At 41.2% G+C, this 21,703-nt stretch overlaps 1 protein-coding gene and 1 non-coding gene across 5 annotated transcripts; both read left to right on the top strand.

Annotated features, from left to right (window-relative positions):
• Positions 1-1,783: 1,783 nt before the first annotated feature.
• On the top strand, positions 1,784-20,751 carry PBK (PDZ binding kinase). 4 transcript variants are annotated; one of them, XM_058670057.1, is made up of 9 exons: positions 1,784-1,897; positions 3,744-3,846; positions 8,171-8,264; positions 11,811-11,879; positions 12,130-12,272; positions 13,092-13,261; positions 13,904-14,033; positions 19,088-19,261; positions 20,410-20,674. In XM_058670057.1, the coding sequence occupies exons 2-9, from the start codon at positions 3,789-3,791 to the stop codon at positions 20,604-20,606; spliced, it is 1,035 nt and encodes a 344-aa protein (XP_058526040.1). In that variant the 5' UTR covers positions 1,784-1,897; positions 3,744-3,788; the 3' UTR covers positions 20,607-20,674. The 4 variants fall into 4 exon arrangements, with proteins under 4 accessions (XP_058526040.1, XP_058526039.1, XP_058526043.1 ...); XM_058670056.1 differs by having other exon boundaries at positions 19,088-19,267; XM_058670060.1 differs by lacking the exon at positions 11,811-11,879 and having other exon boundaries at positions 20,410-20,751.
• On the top strand, positions 6,567-6,701 carry LOC118760070 (small nucleolar RNA SNORA36 family). The gene has a single exon (XR_004996561.1). It is a non-coding gene; the product is annotated as a small nucleolar RNA SNORA36 family (small nucleolar RNA).
• Positions 20,752-21,703: the final 952 nt, after the last annotated feature.

Raw genomic sequence — 21,703 nt, 5'->3', positions numbered from 1 at the left:
TAATGAAGAAACTTTCAGGCTCTGCCTTCTGGCAGGACTTTATTAACCAGGAAGAATAGAAAAGAGAAAACTTATTAAAAATGTAAGACTTCATAAAAAATATGAGCATTCTAGATATTTAAAGAAAAGATGGTGGAGTCTATAGTAGTATGCCTCCCCACAGTAAAAGGGCAGGTAATGAGATGAAATGGGAAAGGCCCAGGAACGGACTTCTCTTTGAATACTTAAGTCCTGTTTGTACTTGGCTGGTATTTTCTTTCTCAGGTGGTTGGCAGATCTAACAGGTGCCTACTAAATAAGAGTCTGCTGGCATTGCTGTTGCTGTCAAGGAAATGGATCACTTGGGGGACTGATAGTAAAGACTTGGTGGTAGGGGGTGGGGGACAGCTGTGGTCCTAGAGCCTGGCCTCCTGACTCACCACCTTTAGCCCCAGAGACCTCTTCTCCCGGGGCAGGGGAGGTTGATGATGGAGGGTCACAGACGGCCATGGATTTGACTTGAGAGGCTGGAAGCTGACCAAGAGTCTAATGACAGCTACTATTTTGAACAGCTGAATTAGCTGGGAGAGGGAACACACTACCTTTTATTTTAGAAGTGCTACATTAGCTTCTTGGTGGGTATGCTAGCTGCCTCCCGGCAACCTCCACCGTCCGGGTTCCATCTCCAACAGCTGTTTCACATCAAACAGAAAAAAAACAATCAATACTTGTCACTCGACTAGCAGAATATCTAAACTCAGATTTCTCATTTTCAAAAACTTATACCTCGTGGTTGCACATGAATAGACACGCAAGCACCCTCAGTTCATTTACAGCCTGTAGATAAGAGCGGTCAAGGCACAAAGTAAAACACACTCTGAAATGGGCCGGAAAACTGTCTGAAACTTGGAGGTAAAACGGGCGGTAATGGCGGTGCAGCCTACGGTGAGCGAATGTGTGCACGCCGGAGTGTGCACACAGAGAAGTCAACCGAGAGACCCGCTCCCTAGGTGGCGGAAGTCCTTGCTGAGCCGACAACCCGGTCTGCCTCTCTAGGTCCTGGCTGAGTGCGGATCTCCTGGCTGAGGGAGGAACCTTCCTCTTCAGCGTATTTAGATTATCCCCTCGGAGAAGCACCCCGTCCCCACTGTATTACGGTGTGTGTTCTTTGCTAAGCATCCCTGCCCTCCCTTCACCACCATAAACTCTGAGCACCTTGTGTGCACGGCAAATTCTGTAACTTAATCATTTTTGCAGTTCCCCGGTGATAAACATACTCCATTCTACACGACCGGCTTTCAGTACACACCTGGCCCGTGTGTAAATATTTGTTGAATATTTGAATGAGTCTCCAATTGAGTGTGAGCATTTACAAGAGCTAACAAAACATCTAAGTATTTTTTTTCTTAGCAGAACATGGTGACTATTCTATGCTAATACATTTGTAATCCGTGTTTCAAGGTCAAACACATCTGTAAATCAAACTTACAAGAGATTACACTTTCTGAACCCAGATCTGAGTGTTTGCCACCGGGAAAGAACTTCAGCTTTTCCGGGATGTTCTCAAGGGCTGACACGTGCTGTAAGAATCGGCTGGCTTCTCCTCAGCTCGCGGCGAAGGCGCCCCTGCCCCGCAGCACCTGGGAACTGCACGAAGACTGAAGAGGCGGAAGCGAGCAGGACGGCGAAGTGGGCATGTTGTGTCCTTTGCACCAACCCGTAGTTCGCGGTGGACGCCGTTTGAAAAGCCGCGCGTTCCAGTCGTAACGGCTGCGTGCGGGGGCGTGTGGCTCGTTCGGGGCGGCTGGCGGCGGCTGAGGGTCGCGCGGGCGTTTGCTGTGGGCCGCTCGGGGCCGGCTTCCAGAACGGCTGGCCTGGTGACTGCGGGAAGCGGGCTCCTCTGGACACCGCGGCCGGGGTGAGCCCGGGGCTCGGGGTGCGGAGAGCGGCTTCCCCCCGGGCAGGGCAGGCGGCGGGCCGTGAGGTCAGCTCTGTCCAGAGCCCGGGAGCCCCGGGCCGCGTGAAGGGTGCAGAACGTCCGCAGTCCGCGGACCCGGACTTGCCCTTTCTTGACGTCCGACCTGCTTCTTGGTGTTCGCTGCTCTTTTCCCGTGTTTTCCCGCTTTCGGCCACCACCCGTGCCCCGGCTTTGCACGCCGTGTCCTGGTGTCTGACAAGGAGTCATTCCCGAGTGACTTGTGGCTAAGGTTGTGAGTGCTTCACGAGATTCTGGCCAGTCATCGCTCCAGTGTATCTTGATGTTGCTATCTAAATAGAACCTTTCTGATTTGAAACTAGTGTCTTCCTATTATCAGTTAATGTCTGTAGAATGTATACAGCATACCATTGTGTGCAGAGTCTACTGGAGTTGGGCTAGTGGCCAAGAACGCCACTCAGTAGACCAAGACCTAGACCCAACTCAGTGGTCAGTTCTCAGGGTTTAAACCTGCCAACAGGCGCCGAGGTCACCGCGGGTCAGGCGACAGAGACACGCTGGTGACCAGTGCCCGCTTTATTATGCACAAGTTTTGGTTTTAAAGGGGAGGGCAGGAGGACTTCTTCCCACAGACTCCCTCGCACCCTCCAAAGACAGTGTAATTGGCTAGAAAACACGTATATTTCCCTTGACCTGGCCCTGTTGCAGGTCAGGCCTGGAAGCTATTCCTCTCTGCCTAGGCAGGTTAGCTCTAAATCAAGCCCAGCAGGTAGCAGGGCAGGGGCCTGGGGCCACTGTCCACAGTCAGTAACAGGAAAAGTTGATTTGGGATGGAAGGGGTATGGTGTATTTAGGTGCAAATATCTTATTAGAGTAGAGGATAGGCTTGAATCCTGGAGTTTTCTAGAATATATTGGACTGTTAAAAAGATCTCGACTTGAACCTAGTTGTTTTTAATTGGAGATTGATTTGAAACCAAACAAAAATTTTCAGGGGTTTTTTTTTGCATCTTGCTTTTGCTGGCCCCTCTTTTGGGCTTGTGTTTTGAGTTTTTGTTGTTTCCGCCCTAAGTAATGTTGCTGAGACACCCTGGGACTTGATCCTCTCTAAGTAGGTTAACCTGGTGGATGGTCTTACCCAGGCCCTTAGCTGGGAGGCTGAGTGCTCCTCTGCAGCTTGGGTTCCACACCTGCACCCACCTCTGCTGGGAAGTGTAGGAGGCAGAGATAACATTTATCTTTTGGTATAGCTGAGTTTTGTTTTTGTAATCAAGTGTGTAAATTATTGAAGCACAATTCTCAACCACTAGTAGTATGATTGAGGGTAAATAATCTTAGCTCTAGGGCCCGGTGCGGTGGCCTAGCTGCTAAAGTCCTCACCTTGTATGTGCCAGGATCCCATATGGGTGTGGGTTCTAGTCCAGGCAGCTCCAGTTCCCATCCAGCTCCCTGCTTGTGGTCTGGGAAAGCAGTTGAGGATGGCCCAGAGCCTTGGGACCCTGCACCTGCTTGAGAGACCTGGAGGAAAGTTCCTGGCTCCTGGCTTCGGATCGGCTGAGCTCCGGCTGTTGTGGTCACTTGGGGAGTGAATCATCAGACGGAAGATCTTCTTCTCTGTCTCTCCTCCTCTCTGTATATCTGACTTTGCAATAAAAAGAAATAAATCTTCAAAAAAAATTGTAGCTCTAGATTTTAATTTCCTTATTGTAAGTAAAATTGAAATAAGTATTGGTCTTTTTCAGCTCTCAAATTTTATGTTTGTAATAAATGAATCAAAACATTACAGTAACTTTCTTCATGAATGAGATGTGTTTTCTTTATAATTGCAGTGCAGCTTTCAGCTTATTTTCATCATTGGAGCTACAGTTGTTAAAATGGAAGAAGTTGATACTTTCAAAACACCAAGTAAATTACTTGAAAGAAGAAAATCTGGTAAGACAGCAGATGTCAGACTTTTCTTCCTTGTTGCTGTTAGAACGGTCTTAGTATTGTGATAGTTTGTTCCTATAATATGTACCATTCCCAAGCAATTTACCATAGCCCTCTTTATAGTATTAATATTAACAAATTATAGCTCAAGATTTGTGAACTAGTTTTACTGACACTTTACTGAAGTTTTTGCTGGTAAAGGGTCAGCTTAGCTTGAACAGTGAAAGAAACTGCTTTCCCTTTCCTCGTCTCGCCTATGCGTTGTTGTTGTGAGGGAAAAATCTTTTTCATGGCCATTCAGTAGGCAAGAAAGTCTCCACAACAAATAATTGGAAAAAATATGCAAAAATGAACTTTGACTCACAACGTTTACAAGCATCAGTGGCTAAAAGTGCAAAATTTCCAGGGAATTGCACAGGAGAAAATCTTACGTTGTTCATTTCTACTTACCTGTGTTGCCGTTGCATCCTGCAGCCATAATTCGATTCATGTTTTGTTAGCTTAATGTGTTGCTAAATAGTAATAGTTGATCATGTTGGAGGTGAATAAAGACTGTCTTCCGCTCCAGTCTGTATTGCCTTCTTTCTTTTCCTTGCCCTATTGTGCTGGCTCCAGTAGCTCTTTGGATAAAAGTGTTAGTGGATATTATTGCTTTGTTCCCACTGTAATGTGTGAGACGAAGCTTTTGACAGATGTCCTCACTGCTGGAGAACTTTCCTTTTGTTCCTGTTGAACTTTTATCAAGAGCTTTTTCCAAATTTAGCCATAGGAGGTTTAAATGTTAAGCCAACCTTTCATTCATGAGGCGAAGCCATTTGGTGTGATGTATTTTATAATTTACCTGAATTGCCTTGCAAGTATTTTCTGTATTCATGAGAGATACTGGACTATAGTTGTTTGTGTTTTTTTTTTTTTTTTTAACCAATGTGTCTCTTTTGGTAGCAGGAGTGTTCTGTATTTATAAAGTGGTTAGGGAGTGTTTTGTTCTTCAAGTGTAGAAATATGTTTTTCTTTGTCAGTGTGGAATTCATAGTTTTACTTCTTATCTTGTGGAATTCACCAGTAAAGCTGACCTGGAGGCTTCGCTGGTGGAAGATTGTCAGTGTGGATTCATGGTTAAGGGAGGGAGAGGCTGTTCACGTTAGCTGTGGGTCATCCTTGGGAGCTTTGATGGTCTTTTTCAGGGAGTTCCTCTGTCAGTTTTTAAGTTGTCAAACATTGGCCTAGTTCATTAGGCAGTGCTATGTAATTACTTAGGTGAAACGGGAACTTGTCTAAACGGCACTGTCTAGTCTGTTTTCTGCCATGATGGTTAAGTTCTAGTTTATACCTTTCAATGTACTAGCCATCAGCTACATGTCATTACTGGGCACTGGAAATGTAATTCATGCTGCTAAGGAATTGAATTTGCAATTCAATTTAGTTTAATTTAATTTCAATCCAAATTTAAATAGCCATTTATGTTCTGTGGTAAAACAGTCCAGATAGAGGCATTAGCAGTCAGAATGGATGAAAACAGAGTAAGATATAATTATAAATTAAAAATTATAATTTAAAAATCTTTAAAAAAAGAATTTATAATTTTTTTTTTATTAGAAAGTGAGATGTACAGAAAGAAAGATCTTCTGTTCACTGAGTCATTCCTTAAGTGGCTGTGATGGCCGGAGCTGCACCGATCTGAAGCTAGGAGACTGGAGCCTCTTCCGGGTCTCCCACACGGGTACAGGGTCCCCAGGCTTTGGGCCGTCCTCAACTGCTTTCCCAGGTCACATGCAGAGAGCTGGATGGGAAGCAGGGCTGTTGAGATTAGAACTGGCGCCCATATGGGATGCCAGCGCATGCAAGGTGAGGACTTTAGGTGCTATATTATTGCACCAGGCCCAATAAATTCATTTTAAGTATAAAGACACAAATATAGTAAAAGTATTAAGGTTGGAAACCCTTATTTATTTAAACACTAATCAAAATAGAGCTGTGTGGCTGTGTTAACATTACATAAAGTATACTTCCAAACAACGATTTTAAAAAGTGATATTAGTGTGGAAACAATGGTCTTACCCACTTTCCTGTAGCCCTTGACCCTTTGTACCCTAATCAACTATGTAAGATTATCAATAAATAAATAAATTTAAAAAACAAAGAATACCACCCAAAATAGATAATTTATAATAAGCAAGAGGTAAATCTATGAAAAGAAAAAACTATCTAAAATGTGTATGTACCAAATAGCAATGCTTCAAAAAATGTGAGACAACAGCTGATTAAACTGAAGACGCCCCACCATTGCAGTTGGAGGCTTCATCATTTTTCTCAGTAATTATTAAACTAAGCAAAAAGAAAATGAGTATGTATTAGAAACTGAACAAAGCAGCATAAATGGGCCAATTAGCTTCACTTAATTGACACTGATGGAATACTGCACCCTCAACAGGTAGAAAATACAACCTTTTCTAGTGCATGCAACACCAAGACAGGTAAAACCTGAGGTCAGCTGACTCAGAGAAAAATACCAGTCCTGAAAATGAAAAAGATATTAGAAGAGTACACAGAGTATTTGACAGTGTTATGCTTTGAGTTTTACTTTATATTATTTGGCATTTTAAAATATTTCTACCTTAAGGGTCTCATCTGCTATCGTTTTATGGCACATTTTGTTTATTTTTATTCTGGCATAGGTCATACCATTGCTGCATTTTGTTATACCTTTAAAGAGTATTTTTATTTTCCAAAGTGTTGAGTTCAGTTCAGGGCTATATCCCTGTTCTGTTAATTAAACTTTGGGACATTGAAAGGGCCTAGGAGATGACACAATCGGATAGAGAATATCATTCTATTCACTTATCTCCCAGCCTACAGCAAAAAAAGAAAAAAGTATTTTTACTGATAGTTAAATCCACCTGCATGTTAGCCTGTTCGTTTTGAGACTTTGTTTTAAGCTTTATGAGAAACTTTTTCTTGAGTTAAAATTAAGCTGCACCAAGGCCTCAGGTTTAACAGAGCTGAGCCTGGTGGTTGCTGATACAAGCAGTGCTCCTGGACCCCGAGTGACGTGCTGTAACTGTTTAGCCTCTTGTTTTTCTCCGGCACTTTCCCAGCTTTGGGGAGGGGAGTCTCCCCATCAGCCAAGTACTTGATCTTCAGAACCTTGGCGCTAGGGCGTGCATTCTCCCTCCCTCTGTAGCTTGAGCCCCTGCCTGCCTCCCTTCTTCGATTCTCCTCCATGGACATTGGTCACCCAGTCCTCCTTTGCCCTTTAATCTCTGCCTCCAGTCTAAGACTGTTGAGCTCTGCTTCCTCTCTGTGCTGTAGCCTGGAAACTGTCTTTGATTATGTTAGAGCAGTGATAGGGCTCACCCTATTGTTTCCTTTTCTCCCAGGGATCACAGCCTTACCTTACTTGTCATGTATCTGAAAAATCACTGTATGTTTGAAGTTGCTTAGTTCCTCGTGGATGAGATGGCAGTTGCAGGCACAGTGCTTCATGAACAGAAGTAGAACCTCTTCTGTCATCTAAGTTACTACAGTGCTGTGTAACACATGCTATAATTACCGTATCTAATGAGCTCTTAGATTTTTGTCTGTAGGCACAAGAGCAAATCCCAGTATTTACGTAAGTGATCTGTTTTGGCACATGCTGTGTAGCCCAGGAGTCAGCAAACTTCATCAAAAGCCAGATAGTACACAGTTTAGGCTTTGTGGGCCACACTGTTTTACATCTTTTTATTTTTTTAACAACTCCTTAAAAATGTGAAATGCTTATTGGCTTGTAAACTGCACAAGACAGATCATTTTACCAATCTGTTTTATTGTTTCTGTAGGAGATAGCTCCAAGGGTTTCTACTTAAAATTGGTGTTAGAGGGCCCGGCGGCGTGGCCTAGCGGCTAAAGTCCTCGCCTTGAAAGCCCCGGGATCCCATATGGGCGCCGGTTCTAATCCCGGCAGCTCCACTTCCCATCCAGCTCCCTGCTTGTGGCCTGGGAAAGCAGTTGAGGACGGCCCAAAGCTTTGGGACCCTGCACCCGCGTGGGAGACCCGGAAGAGGTTCCAGGTTCCCGGCATCGGATCGGCGCGCATCTGCCCGTTGTGGCTCACTTGGGGAGTGAATCATCGGACGGAAGATCTTCCTCTCTGTCTCTCCTCCTCTGTGTATATCTGGCTGTAATAAAATGAATATTTTTTTAAAAAAAAATTGGTGTTAGTAATTCTCATATTGTTTGCCAAGAAGATTATGCCAGTTAACACTCATGCTCTCAATGTTATTGCTATGAGTGTTCTTTTGTAGTGGTGTTTTCAAATACTAATTTTATTTTTCTTTCTGATGTTTAGCATTATGTTCAACTCCATCTTTTACGATTCCTGCCTCTCCATTTATGCAGAAGCTTGGTTTTGGTACTGGGGTCAGTGTTTACCTTATGAAAAGGTGAGTATAAAATTTCAGGTTACCTTTTTTTATGTGAAGCCACAGCTCCACTGTACTTGACAAAAAGGATATGAAAATTCAGATATTTACATTTGCTGATCTTACTGACTGCTATGTTCTAGTTTTTAGAATCTCCGCTAACTTGTCCAGATCTATGTCTTACATACTTCTGTCTTAGTTTCTTCCTGATGCATTATTAAGGGAGAATTATTTTTTTCTTATGCTTTTTCTTTAGTGTCTGTAAGAAGGGGAAGTGACAGGAGAAACTGTGTGTGTGTGTTTTAGTAGTCACAAGATTGTTAGCTAGAACTCCTCCATGAGATGTTGGTGTTGGATGTTGCCTTCCCAAGCTAGCTATTTTACAAAGGATGCAAAGGTTTTTCTTTACAGTGGCATCATTATAATCTAAGATGGACAAATACATGATTTTTTTTTAAAGATTTATTTATTTTATTACAAAGTCAGATATACAGAGAGGAGGAGACAGAGAGGAAGATCTTCTATCCGATGATTCACTCCCCAAGTCAGCCACAACGGGCCGGTGCGTGCCAATCCGATGCCGGGAACCAGGAACCTCTTCCGGGTCTCCCACGCGGGTGCAAGGTCCCAAAGCTTTGGGCCGTCCTCAACTGCTTTCCCAGGCCACAAGCAGGGAGCTGGATGGGAAGTGGAGCTGCCGGAATTAGAACTGGCGCCCATATGGGATCCCGGGGCTTTCAAGGCGAGGACTTTAGCCGCTAGGCCACACCGCCGGGCCCGACAAATACATGATTTTAAAATAGGAAAATAGTGGCAAAGACTTGTCCTGATGGAGCTGTTATGCAATGAGTTCAGCTGCCAGCTGTGACACTGATATCCTGTATTAGAGCACAGTGTGCTCTCCTGATCCATTCCCTGCTAATGTGCTTGGGAAAACAGTGGAAGATTGCCTGAGTATTTGGGCCCCAGCCACTCCTGGGAATTCCTGGTTCTGGCCAGACCCAGTCCTGGCTCCATGGCTGTCCTGTCACTGTGCCTTCGGAAACCAAAAGAAAAAAAAAAGCTTTTTTTTTTTTTTAAAGATTTTATTTGTTTGAAAGTCATGCTAGCCCCAATAAAATAAGTCAAAAAGTAATTTTGGTAGCTAATATTTTGTACATAGTTTTATGTTAAGTAGCAGGTGACCAAGGCAGTGTTTGTTCCTTAATACATTCTTAGAATCAACCTGATTAGCTCAGCCCTGCCTGTCAGCTTCACTTAGGTTTCTGTTTCCAAATAGATATGCTTCCTGTAGCAAGAGGCTAATGAGAATGGTCCATCAGTTATATACAAGTTTGAACACCCAGATGTTTCCGGTGTTTGCATTGCCATTTTTAATTTGTAAACACTTAGGGTTTGGTTTTTTTTTTGGTAGCTCTTACATTATTTTGAAAGGTAACAATTCTTGCTACTCTTCACTCCTTTTTTTTGTTAAGTATTTTTAAAAATATAAAGTGTATTTTTTAAAAGTAATGTATGTGATGTATGTGGCATGGTGAAAAGATTGTGTAGCTGATCTTGCAAAACCCTACCATGTTCTATGCAGCCTGTCAACCTGGGATTTGCTATGTAGGTAACCTAGAGATTTCTTTTGCTTTTCTGCAGATTCGGCTATCCTGTTTCTCTGTATTTGTGCCTTTTTGTTTTGTTTATCTCATTTTGGATAAGGAAATCTGGTAGTTCCCCATGAAAAGATACACAGGAGATTTTTGAATATTTGCATTTTTCTAAACGTTTTCATTTTTCTCTCGTGCTTACACGCCCTTGCTTTTCTGGTTTGGAATTATTGGAAATAATTTTCTGGTAGAATTTTGAGACTGTCAGTCACTTACACTGTTGCTGTAGAAAGTCTTGGATCCTTTCTGATTGTTGATTATTTTTATGATCATCTGTTTTTTTGTTCTCTGTCCTACCCTCTGCTCTACATCTGTATGTTGTGCTGGTTGCAGTGTTCTGAAAGTCCACAATGGTAGGCCTGGGTGGGGGACCTTCCAGAACCTAGCAGGTTCTGTTCTTAAATTTTTTAACAGGTTTTTTTTTTAATTACTTAAAGATTCTTTTTTTTTTTTTTTTTTTTTAATCAGAAGGTCAGGTTTACAGAGAGCCTGCACCCGCTGACTCACTCCCCAAGTGGCCACAAAGGCTGGAGCTGAGCCAGTCAGGAGCCAGGAGCTTCTCCTGGGTCTCCTACGCAGGTACATGGTCCCAGGGCTTTGGGCTGTGCTTGACTGCCTTCCCAGACCACAAGCAGGGAGCCGGAAGGGAAGCAGGGCTGCTGGGATCCCAAGGCGAGGACTTCAGCTGCTCAGCTACTGCGTTGGGGCCCTGTCCTTAAATTTTCGAGAAAGTAAATTTTTTAAATCTCTTCAGTGATTTCACTGCTTTTTTCCCTCCCTCTTCTTCCTTTGGAATCCTATCTGGATGTTGAATTTACCAGACGGATCTCTGACCTACCATTTTTTTGCTTGATTTTCTGTTTCCTATTTAGTTCATAGGTTCTTATCTGCTGATAAGCCCTGGACTGTGGACCCTTTGTTTTTCTCATCAGCTTATGTGCATGTATTGGTGATCTGCTCTACTCATACTTAAATGCCTACCTTGTCAGACGAACCATTCCCTTTGTTTTACCTGTTTTCTTTCTTTAGGCCTTAAAACATTCACTACCAGATGTTTGTAAAATGGCTCAATCTTCCTGGAGAGAATAAAAAGTTTAGATTTCTTTCATTTGTGTTTATGAGGGTACTTCAAAAACTTCATGGAAAGTTGAATTAAAAGGTAAATTTATTTTTGTGCAAAAAAAAATTTGAAATCCATTTGTTACATGGGAATCCTTGGAAGTACCTTCGTGTTTGTTGAAGAACAGCTTGCTATTCTTTGGATGATTCTACAACCACAAGGGTTCTACAGAAAGTTGTGGAAAGTGTGTATAAGGAAGAAACTGTTTTGCACCAGAATAAACTTACCTTCTAATTTTGTGTTGTAGTCTTTTGAAGTACCCCCCATTTATGGGGTGAGTGTTTTTAGTGTATCTTTTCAAGTTAAGTTTCTTAGTGATTAGTAGTGTTACCACTTTAATTTCATGTAACTAATCTCCAGTCCCTAAAGTTAAATGTTTGGCAAGTAATTGGTAGTATGACATGTTTGAATAGAAAAATTTAGAGGGGCCAGTGTAGTGACTTAACAGGCTAATCCTCTGCCTACAGCATCAGTATCCCGTATGGGCACCAGTTCATGTCCCAGCTGCTCCACTTCCCATCCAGCTCCCTGCTTACGGATTGGTAAAGCAGCGGAGAATGACTTAAGTCCTTGGGACCCTGTACCCATGTGGGAGACCCAAAAGAAGCGCTTACCTTCAGATTGGTGTAGCTCCAGCAGTTGTAGCCATTTGAGGAGTGAGCCAGTAGATGGAAGATTCTATCTTGTTTCTCTTTCACGTGTAAATATGCATTTCCAATAAATAATAAATCTTTGGAGAACAAAAATTAGAGAGTAGTGTGTTCCAAGGCTAAACTTGTTCTCTCCCCCCAGTCCATGGATATCCAATTTTCCTGCTGGGTCAGAGATGCAGCTCCCAAGTGAAAGGGACGTGGAGCAGAGGTGATGAATGCAAATTATTTAAAAAACCTAAACAGTAAGTTACTTACAGAAAATATGTGAAAGTAGAACTGATTAAAAATGCTCACGTCAATTTAAGAAACGTTAAGCCAAGACTCTGGTTTCTGCTGGAGAAAACAAAATCGCTATCAGGGTTGTTCAGGATTTGGAAGCTCTTGTAAATTTTTTGAAAATGTATTTTTAATTTTTTTTTGTTTTTAAAGTTTATACATGTATATACACACATTTTTAGATCTCCAAGAGGTTTGTCTCATTCCCCCTGGGCTGTGAAAAAGATTAATCCTATCTGTGATGATCATTATCGAAGTGTATATCAAAAGAGACTAACTGATGAAGCTAAGATTTTGAAAAGCCTTCATCATCCAAACATTATCGGTAAGTTTAAATGTACTTGTACTTGGCAGCAGTGTCTGGTATATTATTCTGTTTGTCTTGAGTTTATGTTCTTGGTTAATTGGTTTCACTGATAAAAATGAAGAAGGGCTAGGAGGTTAGCAAGAATAAAATTTATATGTGCAGTCCAAAATAATTTGCATATGTATATTTTTAAAATTTATTTTTATTGCAGAGTCAGACAGAGAGGAGGAGAGAGAGAAAGATCCTCCATCCGATGATTCACTCCCCAAGTGACCACAAGGCCAGTGCTGAGTCGTTCCGTGCTGGGAGACAGGAGCTTCTTCCAGGTCTCCCACGTGGGTGCAGGGTCCCAAGGCTTTGGGCCGTCCTCAATTGCTTTCCCAGGCCATAAGCAGGGAAGTGGACAGGAAGTTGGGCAGCTGGGATTAGAACCGGCGCCCATATGGGATCCTGGTGCGCTCAAGATGAGGACCCCAGCCGCTAGGCCACCATGCCGGGCCCAAAATTTGCATATATTTTTACATTTAGGGGAATAAGATATACTTACTATGCTGGTACTATGGAGATTTCAGAAACATAAAATGATCTTCATGTAGGTAATTTAAATTCATTAAATAATTTTCTTGGGATCATGGGAGTAAAAATATTTTAATTTGGGACACATGGAAGGCATTCACATTAAATATTTTAGATGTGCAGGATTTTGTAAACAGGTATTTTATTATATTACACTCGCACATGTAGGTCCAGAACCATGTTGTTAATCACATTACTGTAACAAGCATAGATGATTGATTTTTCCCGATTCTAGTAGAGAACTGTTCTGTTTTCTGTAAGGTTATCGTGCTTTCACCGAAGCCAGTGATGGCAGTCTGTGTCTTGCTATGGAGTATGGAGGGGAGAAGTCTCTCAATGACCTAATAGAAGAACGAAACAGCGACTGCCAAAAGCCGTTTCCAGCAGCTGTAATTCTAAAAGTTGCTTTGAATATGGCAAGAGGATTAAAGGTAATGATGACATATTTTGTCATTTTTGTGGAATATGAAGAAATTAAGCATTTTATATACTTAATCACAAGGTTGGACAGTTTTTCTGTTTCATAAATATTTATTTACTTATTTGTATTGGAAAGACAGATATAGAGAGAGGAGAGACAAAGATCTCCTGTTCACTGACTGATTCGCTCCCCAAGTGGCCACAACAGCAAGAGCTCGGCCAATCCGGAGTCAGGAGCCTCTTCTGGGTCTCCCACACGGGTACAGGGTCTCAAGGCTTTGGGCAGTCCTCGACTGCCTTCCCACGCCATAAGCAGGGAGCTGGGTGGGAAGTGGGGCTGCCAGGATTAGAACCGGCACCCACATGGGATCCCAGCGCATGCTAGGCGTGGACTTTAGCTGCAACCCAGCCAGAGCCTGACTATGACAGCAGACATGTGGGGAGTGAACTGGTAAATGGGAGATGTCTTCTTTCAGATGAAAAAAAATTGTATCTTCTAGATTTTTTGATCCATATGGCAGATGTTTTCTTTCTCTAGATTAACATAATTTAAAAGTATGGGGTAAATATAAGCTTGCAGTTTTGTATGTGTGAAATACATATTTCACTAGTTTGTATTTCTGCTCATAGTGTTAATGCTGTACTGTTTTCAGTATCTTCACCAAGAAAAGAAACTTCTTCATGGAGACATAAAGTCTTGCAATGTTGTAATTAAAGGTGATTTTGAAACAATTAAAATTTGTGACGTAGGAGTCTCTCTACCATTGGATGAAAATATGACTGGTAAGTAGTGCTTAAGATTTTTAGTTTTTAAATACGTGATTCAAAAATCAACTGTGTTTAGAGTATATAAGGTCTCCCTTTTCTGTCTTGTTTTTCTCTCAGCCTCTGGTTTCCACCATTACTACCATGAATTACTTTGCTTATTAGTATATGTTTTAACTTCTCAGTGGTAAAATTGCTATTGATGTTGTCTATATGAGGTAGCTGAGTCTTAAAGAGAGTAGCCAATTGTGGAATTAATTTTTGAGAAAGCTAAAAGAATGGCCCCTAACACCTGAGAGTTCTCCTGAAAATCACTTCCAGGTTCTATTATTTTGTTGGACACAAACAATCTAAAGAACATTAATCTCTGAAAAGGTCATTCTGAGACCCTGATAAAATGAGACAAAGCAAGAATACTTAATAATTTTTTCTGAACATGGGAAAAAACAAGGGCACTGTACCATACACAAAAATAACAAATACCCCTCCCTTTTCAGTTTGAATAAATGACTTTTATTTTTTTTTTTTACTAGTTACAGAAAAAAAAAACATTAAGGAGTAGAAAAAAAATGAAGTTTTATGAAGAGAGTTATATAGTATAAGTAAAATTATAAGATTTAAAAGCTGGTAGAAGGGCTTGGCGCAGTAGCCTAGTGGCTAAAGTCCTCGTCTTGCACACCTCGGGATCCTATATAGGCGCTGGTTCTAATCCCAGCGGTCCTACCTTCATCCCTGTTTGTGGCCTGGGAAAGCAGTTGAGGATGGCCCAAAGCCTTGGGACCCTGCAGCCACGTGGCAGACCTGGAAGAAGCTCCTGGCTCCTGGCTCCTGGCTTTGGATTGGCTGATCTCCAGCTGTTGCAGCCGCCTGGGAAGTGAACCAGCAGATGGAGGATCTTTTTGTCTCTCCTACTCTTTGTAAAGATTTGCTTTTCCAATTAAAATAAATAAATCTTAAAAACAAGCAAACAAAAAACCTAAGGAAAAGAAAATTTCAAAGTTAACCACATTTAGGCCATACAAGAAGCCCTACTGCAAAAAATAGAAGAAATAGCCCAATACTAGAAGTGTTTTAAGATCATGAAGTTTTTTGTTTCCAGCATTGCAGACTTCTAGGTTTAAATTGACATCAATGATTGTCTGTACTAGGAGCCAGGAACTCCATCTGGGCTTCCCAGGTGGGTGGGTAAGAGTCCAAGTACTTGGCCCATCTTCTGTTACTTTCCAGCCACATTAGCAGGGAGCTGGATTGGAAGTGTAGCAGTTGGGACTCAAACTGGTGCCCATGAGGGATGCTGGCACTGCAGGCAGAGGCTTAATCCATTATAGCACAATGCTGATCCCTTAAATTAATAATAACAATGGCTGGCACTGTGGCTAACTAGGTTAAGCTTTTGTCTGCAGCTGTTTTTCCAATCCAGCTCCCTGCTAATGTGCCCTGGAAGGCAACAGAAGATGGCCCCTACCATTTACTTGAGATGAAGCTCCTGGCTGTTCCAGCCATCTGGGGAGGGAACCAGTGGATGGAAGATTTTTGCCTCTTGTTCTGCCATTCAAATAAATCTCTTTAAAAACTTCATTTCTTCAGCTACCCCAGTTACATTCCTCATGCTTGTAGCTGCATCTGGTTAGTGATTACCATATTGGATAAGGCAGCTTAAGAACATTTTTATCAATGCATTAAAGTCTCTTGGACATTACTGCTCTGGAGAGACTTGCAGGAATGAGTAAATACTGCAGCTCAGAAATGACACAAGTCACTTCCATTCATAACTCACTGGGCCAGAAATAATACATGGTACCACCTAACCAGGTCAAAAGTGTAATTGTGGTCTGTGTCTAGAAGGTGGCGAACTAGTAACTCCCCTAATGGTAGAACCTTTCTGGAGGACAGCTTTGAAATCCGTGTTTTTGTTTACCTTTATTTATTTGAAAGCTAGAATCTCTCAAATGCTTGCAATGCCAGTGTAGGTCCAGGCCACAGACAGGTGCTCCAGCCACATGGCTGAGCGACCCGCCTGCTGCTGCCTTGCGGTGTGTGTGTTTATAGGAGGAAGCTGGAATTAGGAGCAAAGCCGGTACTAGAACAGCACAGGAACTCAGATCTGGGACGGAGAGGTCACAGCGGCATCTGTAACTGCCACTCCAAAAGGGCAAGTATATTATTGGAAAGGCTCTGCCCTCTGGCCTTCCCAAGAATTTGTCTCTGTGAAATAACAGGGTGGTATAGGCATGAAAAAAATGTTACTATTTCATCTCAATAAAATCTCACATGCCCTTAAGTCACAGTGCATAACTAGGAAATATTTTTTCTATAATATTTTCTATAGTAGTCTGTAATAGACTATTATAGACTAGGAATAGAAGACTTGAAACCCATATGACTGAAGCCAAAGCAGTAATAATCTGAAAAATACTAACACAGTAAGTCTTCTCTGCTACCCAGCATAAAACCAATAAGCCCCAGGTTTGTTTTCTTATAGGTATGTATAAGGTTAATTTCCAGGCAGTAACATTTCATCAAGATGAAAATTTTGATGTGGATTTTTCAGTAAAACATTTGTGTGAGGAAAATGTCTCAGCAGTGCCTGTGCCTGCATTCAGATAGTTTACTGTTGTCAGTGTGACAGTCCTTCAGCTATTAAAGCCAGGCACTGAAGACCAAGGCTTTCTGTTTGTGAGAAAGATTGCTTCAAAAGTAATCATATAATAGAGAAGATGTTTGTTTTTTTTTTTACTAATTGTGACTGAAGTAATGTGTGTTGCAAAAATGTGATAGAACTAGAATTACTCATCAATAAGAGGTAGTGTCATTTATCACTACCACATAGAACTCCATGAAAGCATCCAAGCATATTGAGGTGAAGATAAAATAGCACTTAATGTGGATTTGTATACCCATAAAAAAATGGAAAAACTATAATGAAATCTTTAAAACTTTATTTGTAAGTTTTTAATCTAATTTCTGATTTTTCACATGCAACACCCAAAATATGTATAGGTGTCCTGTGAAGAGCCAGATCTTAACTTCCACACGTTATCTTAACATTTGTTAGCTTGCTTGCTTATAGATAATAGCACTAAATCCATGTCAGGCACTGGGCTTAGTGAATATAGAGGAGATGGGATGGATACAACCCCAACCTTGTGACAGATAGCATCGAAGAATGGGACATAATGTTCAAGCTGAGAACGGAAGGAAAAGTAGGAGCTCTAATTTTCATCATTTTCCAAATTGGGATAGTGTTTGAATTCTCTGAATACTAAAGGACAGTAAAATACAAGTTGATTTGTATCAACAAAAATAAACATTGATTTCATAAATCTTACCAGAAACCACCCATGTTCACAGACAATAAATCAGTAACATTTGGTAAACTCACTTCCATTCTGCTGAATTACTCATCATAAACTGGAGCAATATAAGCTGGTTAACAGATTGTGGGTGGTTAGTCTCAGATTAGTGCTTAGTTAGAGCCTCAGAGTTCTAGAAAATTACTTTTCAGTCTAGTGAATATCCTTGGACAAGTCTTGTTTATAAAATCCCAAGAAATATATGTTACAAAATAAGTGAAATTAGTTACTGCATTTCAATATATTAGCAGTAATAACTGGAAAATGAAAATGTTAAAAATCCCATTTATAAGTGGTAAAACTCCCAAATATCTAAGAATACGGTATCACTGAGAGAATAGGATGTAATAAATGGGAAAATATATTATGATGTGTGGATTGGAAGAATACTATTACTATGGTTACAATTCTGAAATTGATCTGGAGAGTCAGTCTAATCCCTAACAGGGCACTAGCTAGATTTTTTCATTGAAACTGACACAGCGGCCTATGAGGCAAGTGGAGGTGGGCAGACCTGCCCATTGCTGGGCAGTGGCTCCAAGAGCTGTGATTGACCCTTCCTTTTCCAGTTTAGCAATCACGGAAGAAGACAAATGACACTTCTTGTAGCAAAACGACGGCTTAGTTCACTAAATTAAGAAATTTGAGGTCAGGGTGTGAAGGAATCTTCTTAAAGGTCAAATAGCTGGCAATTCTTTGCATTCACACAGGGCAGTCTGGTTTCTAAGTATGCTTTTTTTTTTTGATTTATTTTTATTTTATTGTTACAAAGTCAGATATACAAAGAGGAGGAGACAGAGAGGAAAATCTTCCGTCTGATGATTCACTCCCCAAGTGAGCCGCAACGGGCCGGTGCATGCCGATCCAGGAACCTCTTCCAGGTCTCCCACATGGGTGTAGGGTCCCAAGGCTTTGGGCCGTCCTCGACTGCTTTCCCAGACCACAAGCAGGGAGCTGGATGGGAAGTGGAGCTGCCGGGATTAGAACCGGCGCTCATGTGGGATCCCGGGGCTTTCAAGGTGAGGACTTTAGCCGCTAGGCCACGCCGCCGGGCCCTAAGTATGTATTCTTGACATCTACATACTTTATATTTTTGCCACTTTATATAAAAGAATTCTATCTCCAGATCCTCCCCAACTGACTTGCTTTTTCATTACTTACCAATTTTTTTTTAAAGATTTATTTATTTTATTACAAAGTCAGATATACAGAGAGGAGGAGAGACAGAGAGGAAGATCTTCCATCCGATGATTCACTCCCCAAGTGAGCCACAATGGCCGGTGCTGCACCGATCCGAAGCCGTGTTTGCTCATTTTTCTTTTTATTTTTTCTAAAGATTTTATTTTTGTTGGAAAGGCAGATTTACAGAGAGGAGAGACAGAGATCCATTTGCTGGTTCACTCCCCAAATGGCTGCCAAAGCTGGGCCAATCCAGAGCCAGTTGCCAGGAGCTTCTTCCGGGTTTCCCACACGGGTGCAGGATCCCAAGGCCTTGGGCCATCTTCCGTTGGCTTCCCAGGCCACAAGCAGAGAGCTGGATGGGAAGTGGAACAGCCAGGACATGAACTGGTGCTCATAAGGAATCTCAGTGTGTGCAAGGCAAGGATTTAGCCACTGAGCCATCAGGCCGGGTCCTCAGTTTTCTTTAGTTACCTGCCAGTTCTTCTGTGTTTTTAGTGCCTTCTCTCATGACGATTTTTACTTGTACCTTTTTTTCAGTGGCTGACCCTGAGGCCTGTTACATTGGCACTGAGCCATGGAAACCCAAGGAGGCTTTGGAAGAAAATGGTATTATTACTGACAAGGCAGACATATTTGCCTTTGGTCTTACTCTATGGGAAATGATGACTTTATCTATTCCACACATTAATCTTGCAGATGATGATGATGAAGGTATGAGTACAATTCAAAATAAATCACAATCTCTTCATACTAAAGATTAGCTTATACAATCGAATCCTTCCATAAAGTTAAAATTTTAAAGGGCAAGTTAATTAAGTGCCATAGTTTTGTTTTTTTTTTTCTAAAGATTTATTTATTTTGAGTGGACAGGCAGATTTACAGAGGAGACATCCACTGGTTCACTCTCCAGATGGTCAAAATGGCCTGAGCTGAGCCTATTGAAAGACAGAAGCCAGGAGCTTCTTCCATGTCTCCCACACCAGGGCAGGGTTTACAAGGCTTTGAGTCATTCTCTGCTGCTTTCTCAGGCCACAGGCAAGGAGCTGAATGGGAAGTGGAGGAGCCAGGACATGAACTGGCACCTATATGGGATACTGGCATTTGCAAGGCAAAGATTTAGCCAGTAAGCTATCACACCAGGCCCAGTGCCAGATTCTAGATTATACCAATACTTGTTGCTGTCCCACAGTGATGGACTTCGTGCAGAGCCGATAATAACATTCACGGACCCTGACTGATGGTCAAAGCCAAAGTTTATTAGTGGCATCAGACTTTATACACTGAGGGTCATATGGGATGAGGGAGGAGGTATTGAGCTTATCAACAAGACCCATTAACCATTTCTATGCTTTTGTTTGGAACTCCTTTGGTCTTGTATATTCCACCAAGTGTTCTCACACACATGCTGTCCACTCAACTGTTGTTATACAAATGATATCCAATCAGGTATACAAAAGGTAGCCATTTGGTAGTTTTCATACAAATATTATCCAATCAACTGTAATCCTGTGCTCCCTGACCTTCTAGGGTCACAATGTCCTCCTACAAATGCTGATGACAAATTTGGTACCATCTAGTTTAATCTCCCATAAATGAGATGTAAAATTACTTTGAATAAATTGAAAAATTCCAGTTTTCAGCAAGTTACCATAATCAAAAAAATCCCCTCACCTGAGAAAAAAGCATTGAAGAGTCAGATGCAGGGTAAGTTAATTGATAATCCATAAATTTAAAATAGTAGTCCATTCAATAACAGGACAGTGGCTGTGGTATAATGGAAAGCATTCTGGATGATAAATTCTTGTCTCAAGTGGGTGAATAATTAAGCTTTTCCATGACAATAATTGTTTTTCAAACAGATAAAACTTTCGATGAGAGCGACTTTGATGATGAGGCATACTATGCAGCTCTGGGAACCAGGCCACCTATTAATATGGAAGAATTGGATGGATCGTACCAGAAAGTCATTGAGCTTTTCTCTGTATGCACTAATGAAGACCCTAAGGATCGTCCTTCTGCTGCACACATTGTTGAAGCATTGGAATTAGATATGTAGTGATGACCTCATTTTCGTGACCTTGGCACGTAGCTTTGCTTGTGTACATAATTCTTTGATTTTTTTTATAGTTTCTTTGATGTTATTAAACCATGAAAGTAGGCCGTTTTAAGGACCATAACACTTTAAAAAATTGGACAACTATAAATGTTTTTAGAGTTCAGCTCTGTACTTTAACACTGTTCACGACTTAAAATCCTAGCAGTAAATATTGTAAATTGCATGTGAATTTCAACTGAGTGACCATTACTTTTGTTAGAGCTTTTAAAAAATATTCTTTTAATGGACTATGAAAATGAGCCCTTTTATACAATACAAAATGCTTATATTTTAAAACTTGAAACTGTATGCTGGTCCAAGGCCATCTTAATGTACATACTTTATTTAAGCTAATATACTTATTTAACTGTCACTGGAACCTTAACTCATTGGATATCCAGTACAGTTTATACAATCCTGTATCTTCCCAGATCTTTAGTTTTAATTTATTAAGTATTTTCTGCACTGAAATTCCTTTAGATTTTTTTACTAATGTGTATCCTAAGCATTTTACAGCTGTGGTATAAAAAGTAAAACTTAAAGGGGATGATCTACAACAAAGGACCTCTTTGGTACCAAGAGGCATCTTGACATTACTTTATACACTAGTTGAGTGTGTCATTAAACTTCCGTGAATGTGTGTACTTCTCTTTCCTTCTTCTGGCCTTGTTTATCTGTAAAATGAGGTTGATTTAGATCAGCTGTTTGTTTGTTTCTGGAGACACAGTCCCCTGGGAATTTAAAAAATAGGATTACAATTTTGAATGGAAGTGGCATACCCAGATTTGGCTGTAGACAAATTTTTATCTTTAATTTTTGTAGACAAAATTTGTAAAGTTATTGTGATATGGAATAGCAGCCACTGCATTCTGGGAACTGTAGAAAATTCTGGTATTCACTGAAATGTTCCTTTCAGTAAGACTGTTCCAGGCAGTGATTACATAAACACTGACTAGCATATCTTCCTTCAAAATAATAAAGTGACAAAGTAAACTAAAAGTTGGCTTAAATTAGATAACTCTTATGTATTTTACATTTGCATAGAAAATAAGGTCCAT

The sequence above is a fragment of the Ochotona princeps genome, chromosome 11 (genome assembly GCF_030435755.1).
Source record: "Ochotona princeps isolate mOchPri1 chromosome 11, mOchPri1.hap1, whole genome shotgun sequence".
NCBI classification, from domain to species: Eukaryota; Metazoa; Chordata; class Mammalia; order Lagomorpha; family Ochotonidae; genus Ochotona; species Ochotona princeps.
The sequence above is the reverse complement of the archived record's forward strand: the minus strand, read 5'-3'. Positions and strand labels throughout refer to the sequence as shown.

Bases quoted from the DNA above. Each gene is read 5' to 3' on its own strand.
- PBK (XM_058670056.1), top strand. From the start codon at position 3,789: ATGGAAGAAGTTGATACTTTCAAAACACCAAGTAAATTACTTGAAAGA. The intron at 3,847-8,170 runs GTAAGACAGCAG...TCTGATGTTTAG, and splicing joins ACTTGAAAGAAGAAAATCTG to CATTATGTTCAACTCCATCT. The intron at 11,880-12,129 runs GTGATGAATGCA...ACACATTTTTAG, and splicing joins GAAAGGGACGTGGAGCAGAG to ATCTCCAAGAGGTTTGTCTC.